Here is a 6,462-nt window from a genome sequence, read left to right on the forward strand (position 1 = left end):
AGGATTAAATGCCTCAGTAAAGTGCTAGAGTTCCCTCTTTAAGTCTGTTGTTTGGCTTCAGTCAACTTTCGATCCATCTTTATGAGATCTGTAACTAGCTAAAAATTTTAGACATTTTTTAGAAAACTGTGGCCATGTGTATTAGTTGGTTTTAGTTTTCACACTGCTATAAATTTTGTTGGGGCAAAGATGATTATGATGTACATTCTACCATCACCATCCATAATCTCTTCCTTCTCTACCCCCAGCCCCACAACCACCTACAAGGGAAGGTAATCTTTCAAGAGAGCTATTTATAAAGCACCTCAAAATTCAAGGGACTGACATTTTTTATTGGGGAATATTGGCTTTGGCTGAAGCTGCCCATGCTTAGCAGCAGAGCACGGAGAAAGAACATTGTATGGAAAGGAACTGTATTTTCAGAGTTTAGTGGAACAAAAAAGTCTGCACATTTCTCAAGGGCCAGATGTTGACAGTATTCTAAGGAGTGGAATGGAATAATTCTGTAGAGAAATTTCTTTAAACAAGCAAAAAATTGTCCTTTATTCCTCCTCCAAAATAAACCAACAAGAACATACAGGTTTACAAGAAAGTTTCAGGCAGCCAACCAGATAAGCTAAGATAGCATTTTAGTTCATTTATTTATTTTTTGAACTATATTTTTGACTTACTTTCTGTATATGTGTGTGCATTGAAGTACTGTTTTGCATTACTTTTTTTTTTTTTTTAGCCTGAAGGACTTCCTTTAGTATTTTTATAAGGTAAGTCTGCTTGCAAAGAATCATCTCAGTTTGTTTGTCAAGTAACACATTTATTTTACCTTTATTTTTGAAATATGGTTTTGCTGAACATGGGCTTCTTCTTTGACATTTACTTTTGTTTTGTATTTCTTCTTCCAGGCCTTTGAATATGTTATCCAATTGCCATATAGTTTCCATTGCTTCTAATGAGAAGTTTGCTGTTAGTCTTATAGTGACTCCCTTATGCATGATGAGCCAGTTTTCTCTTGAAGTTTATGAGGTGTGTGTGTGTGTTTTTTTTCCTTCATCTTACAAGAAGATACATGACTATGGTGTATCTGAGTGTAGATTTCTTTTTAGTTTATCTTAAAGTTCATTGATCTTCTTGGATGTATAGCCTAGTGTTTCATCAAATTTGGGATGTTTTAGCAATTATTTAAATAAGTATTTTTTTTTCTATCTTCCCCCTTCTGTTATTCCCATTATGTGTACATTGGTACACTTAGTATTGTCTCACATTTCTCTGAGGCTCTGATTATTATATACTGATTATATAATTATTATGATTATGCCATTTGAGAGTATACTAAAAAACTTTTAATAGTCTACAGTTTAGAAACTAGAAAGCAATTGCAGAAGAAAAATAAAATGTCATGCACATACATTTTGTTATGTGGTTGTGTATGGAAATGGTAGCTTGACCCAGTATTTTGCTTATTATCTATCTGATTTGCTACAGTTCTCAAGCAATAATTGCATATATATTGCTCTTAAAGATACCTCAAGAGAGACTAAAAACTTGACAGAGCTTATAATTTACCAAAAGTAAGAGCCAAGTGACAGACTCAAACCTCTGAGGATATGGTGCTGGTAGATTATTGGTTCTGGATTATGGAGAAAAATAGACAGAACTAAACCCAGTATTGGAAGCAGCTCATTGTCATTGTGAAGAAAGCTGGGGTGATGCTGACAGGAATGGAAAGCAAATGGGGTGCGGGCAAATCCCTTATTTTCATTCAAGCTTTCGTTCACCCCCTAGCACTGCTTCTGGAGGAGTGTAACAGAAGCTAGTTAACAAATGAGAAATGTGATTTTCAGTGTGCCAACCCTAACTAACAAGGCAGAACATAGAAAAGTAGATTTGAAGCTGAGAAAGTTAATAGTATCAGTGATGCCCTAAAAAAAAGGATAATAATCTTGTGTCAGCTTAAAGCTTTATGACTTATTAAAGTATATCCAACACTAAAAATAATAAAATAGCTGACTTTTTTTGAGATGGAGTTTCACTCTTTTCGCCCAGGCTGAAGTGCAGTGGTGTGATCTTGGCTCACTGCAACCTCTGCCTCCTGGTTTCAAGTGATTCTCCTGCCTCAGCCTCCTGAGTAGCTGGGATTACAGGTGTCTGCCACCATGCCCAGCTAATTTTTTTGTGTTTTTAGTAGAGACAGGGTTTTGCCATGTTGGCCAGGCAGGTCTCGAACTCCTGACCTTAGGTGATCCACACGCCTTGGCCTCCCAAAGTGCTGAAATTACAGGCGTGAGCCACCATGCCTGGCAGTAGCTAGCTGATGTTTATTGGTCATTTAGGATATTCCAGGCACTATTAAATGAAATTACAATAATTACCTGTTAACGAGACAGGAAGGTATTGTGGTCTTGCTTTCACCACTTAGAAGTAGCTCTAATCTTTTACTTTGGATTTCTGTTTTATATTTCAACTACCATAGACTCTTCAAACATCTGTAGGTAAAGGGAATGCTTTCTTCCATTGACCATAACTGACTCAATTACCTCAATGGAAGTAGGGCTTCCTCACATGGGTGCTGCCTCACAGGGAGCATAAATATGATCTCAATTTTGAGCCATCTCCGTCTTATCCCCTAGTGACCAAAACCCTGTGCTCCTCAGTACTTTGGATAACTTGACTTAAGTTCTTCTGCCACTTCTTATTTTCATATCGCAGTTTTTGTCAGTCAATCATTCTGTCTAGATTTTCTGCTCCTTAGATTCTGTGTGATCCAATGCAGAGTAGAAAAAAAGTCCTTGTTTCAGCCTGGTATCTTCTCAAAGTCCAAGAATAGTGCCGTGCTACCAGGCTACCTGTATTTTATTAAATTAAAACTTAGGATGCATTACCAGGGAACTCTTTCATTGATCTTAGTCTCATTATTAATCAAATTCAAGAAAAGTTATGGAAAATAAAGGTAATGCCTTAGTTATTAAGGACTGTCTATGACAAAAATGCTGATATAATTTACTTAGAAGTATTTAATCAGTTTCTGGTTTGAATAACCTTTGCTACCTCAGATATGACAAACATACATTTCTCATTTTATATGTGAGGTGGCTCACCTATTTGTTCAAAAATATTTATTGAGCACCCATTATGTATCGGGCTCTATTACAAAATTTTTTGGATGTTGTAGGGTAATAGACAGGATCCTATCCTCAGGGAGCTCATATGTGTGGTGGACACGGACAGTAAATAAATGAATAATTAAAAATGAATATATAATACATCATGTGCTGATTAATATTTACTTTGCATACTAATAAATAATGAACTTAATATAGGTCATAAATTGCTTTTTCAAACACCTTTTGCCTTTTTTATTTTCTGAAGATTTGAGAGTGATTATATTTTTGCTCAGGCTTTCAAAGAGATTTTCGACATTTTTCCATGATAATATGTTTTAACATCAGGAGCATGTTTTATTCCTATAGTTGTATATTTTTAAACAAGAATCTAATAGTAAAAATAGCAACCAAAAATATTTCTTTTTTTTTTTTTTGAGACAAAGCCTATCTATGTCACCTAGGCTGGAGTGCAGTGGAGTAATCTTGGCTCACTGCAACCTCCACCTCCTGGGCTCAAGTGATTCTCCTGCCTCAGCCTCCCAAGTAGCTGGGACTACAGGCCCATGCCACCACAACTGTCTAATTTTTATATTTTAGTAGAGACAGGGTTTTGCCATGTTGGCCAGGTTGGTCTCAAACTTTTGACCTCAAGTGATCGGCTTGCCTTGGCCTCCCAAAGTGCTGTGATTACAGGCATGAGCCACTGTGCCTGCCCAAAAATATTTCTACCATATGGTTTTGAATGCCACATGACAAATTTGTTTTCACATGGTAATTTTATTCTTCTGAATTTTATGTCTGCAGCAGCTTTGAATATAAGTCATGTAGTATACATCAGTATTCATTTTCCATCAGAAAAGTTTTCCCTACACAGTATATTCTTGACAGCAGCCTTTACATCCTTGTTTCGCAGACTATAGATGAGAGGATTGATCATGGGAGTCATCACTCCATAGAAGAGGGAGATGAGGGCCTCAATGATGTCTTCATTACCTGAATCAATAGAAGCTTTAGACTCAGGCTTTGCGTACATAAAGAAGATGGTTCCATAGAATATAATCACCACTGTCAGGTGGGATGAGCAGGTGGAGAAAGCCTTATGTTTTCCTTCAGTGGAAGGAATCCTGAGAATAGTGGCAACAATAAATATGTAAGAGGTGGCAATTGCTAACAATGGAATAACTAGGACAATCAGATTCGATCCTGTCATACTAATCACGTTGACTGAAATATCAGCACAGGCCAGTTTCAAGATAGCCAGAATTTCACAGACAAAATGGTTAATGACATTATTAGCACAGAATGGTAACTGCATTGCAAGAGCTGTCTGCACTACTGAGTCAATAAGCCCAGTGATCCAGGACCCAGCTGCCAAGGCCATATAGGCACCCTTGCTCATGATGACAGGGTATCTCAGTGGGTAGCAGATGGCCACATAGCGGTCAAGTGCCATCATGCCTAACAGCATGCACTCCGTGGCCCCCATGGCAAAGGAAATAAACATTTGCAGCATACATCCAGAGAAGGAAACCCTTTTCTTTGCTGCCAGAAAGCTGGCAAGCATTAGTGGGACAGAGGAACTTGTGTAGCAAACGTCGAGGAAGGAAAGGTTACAGAGGAAGAAATACATGGGGGTGTGCAGGTGAGAATCATAGATGATAACTGAGATAAGGATTCCATTTCCAAGCAGGATCTTCAGGTACATCCACAGAATTAGAAAGAAGAAAACTGTTTGGAGCTTTGGGTGGGCAGAAAGCCCTACCAGGACAAATTCTGTCAAAGTGGAATCATTGGTCCTTTCCATATTACATATACCGTTCTCCAGCAGGACTCTGTGAATGATAGAACAGAAATATGTTAATACAGTGTCTGTGAGAGCTACTTCTTTTAAGAATCATATTCTGTATTATTGCAGTTCCGTATTTGGATGCAACAATATAACTTTGGGGAAAATTTCTTACTGTAAAACCCAGGCCACTAGAGTGGGAATCCTAGTCTGACTTTCTCACAGTTAAGAGAGAACACATAAGATCTTTGGATCCCAACCCACTTTATTGCTATTTCCACAGGTTCTGACTCTTAACTTATTGGCTGCAAATCAGTGTCCTACAGTCTGTACAGTCTGGATTGAGCAGACAGATGTGCTTTTAGAATATTTGAAAGCATTAGACCTGTTTCTGTCATGGAGCTTAGTTATGTTAATAACTGACCTGTTGGATCTAACACGTCTCTCCATTCTACCAGACTACTGTCCTCACTTGTCTCCCTTGTCACTGGAAGTGAATATAAGTTTTCAATTACATGTTATTCTCATGTTATTCTCAGTTGTTGGTCTCAGTTGTTTATATTACCCGGCAGGATCTTATATGCATTTGGAATCTTGACCCATGGCTTCAGGACCAACTTATCCATTAGGCACAGTACGCCCACCATATTGTGAGAAATCTAAGAGAATGTTTTGATTAAAATATGAAGAAAAAAATAAACTTTAAAGTTTTAACATATACTGTATTTGTTTTTATAACAATGCAGAAGTAAAATATGACTTTTAAATCTTTATGCAAAATAAGGGCCCATAAAGGCAAAAAAAAAAGCGCCTAGGGCCTATCAGAATCATAATGTGTGGCTGAGTATCAAACTCAGTCTGGTCTACTGGTGGTATAGTAGTGGCTATGTATTTGCATGTAACCTCTTTGAGAAGAATAACCTCGTTAAGAAAAGGAACATACCTTCATACTCCTCCAACATCCTTTTTCAGTATAATGAGGAAGTATTCATTCAAAGAAATGTTTTTTTTTTTTAAATGAATAAATTTAAAATATTTACAAAGCCAATCTTATCACTGGCTTTGATTAAAAGATGTTAATGATATTTATTGTAGGGTGTACCTAATTTATTTTCACTCATGTAACAACTAAAGAATAAATTGTGATAATAGTACTTTTATTCAAAATATATACCTTGAACTAAACCAATGTTGTCTAACCATTAATTATTGAAAAATAAAATTTAAGGTCAGGCATGGTGACTCATGCCTGTAATCTCAGCACTTTGGGAGGCTGAGATCACAAGGCGGGCGGATCACAAGGTCAGGAATTTGAGACCAGCCTGACCAAACTCCGACTTGAGCAAAACCTTGACTGTACTAAAAATACAAAACTCAGCTGGGCATGGTGGCATGCACCTATAATCCTAGCTACTAAGGAGGCAGAGGCAAGAGAATCGCTTGAACCTGAGAAACAGAGGTTGCAGTGAGCTGAAATCGGGCCACTGCACTCTAGCCTGGGTGACAGAGCAAGACTCTGTCTCAAAAAAACAAAAAAACAAACAAACAAAAAAAAAAAACTTTATACAAAAATGTAAT

General features: G+C 37.3%; 1 protein-coding gene across 1 annotated transcript; it reads right to left on the reverse strand.

The window, feature by feature from the left end:
* Nucleotides 1-3,939: 3,939 nt before the first annotated feature.
* Nucleotides 3,940-4,902, reverse strand: LOC108303805 (olfactory receptor 13C8). The gene has a single exon (XM_017527734.1). The coding sequence runs from the start codon at nt 4,900-4,902 to the stop codon at nt 3,940-3,942; it is 963 nt and encodes a 320-aa protein (XP_017383223.1).
* Nucleotides 4,903-6,462: the final 1,560 nt, after the last annotated feature.

This window comes from Cebus imitator, unplaced genomic scaffold (genome assembly GCF_001604975.1).
Source record: "Cebus imitator isolate Cc_AM_T3 unplaced genomic scaffold, Cebus_imitator-1.0 Scaffold51, whole genome shotgun sequence".
Taxonomy (NCBI): Eukaryota; Metazoa; Chordata; class Mammalia; order Primates; family Cebidae; genus Cebus; species Cebus imitator.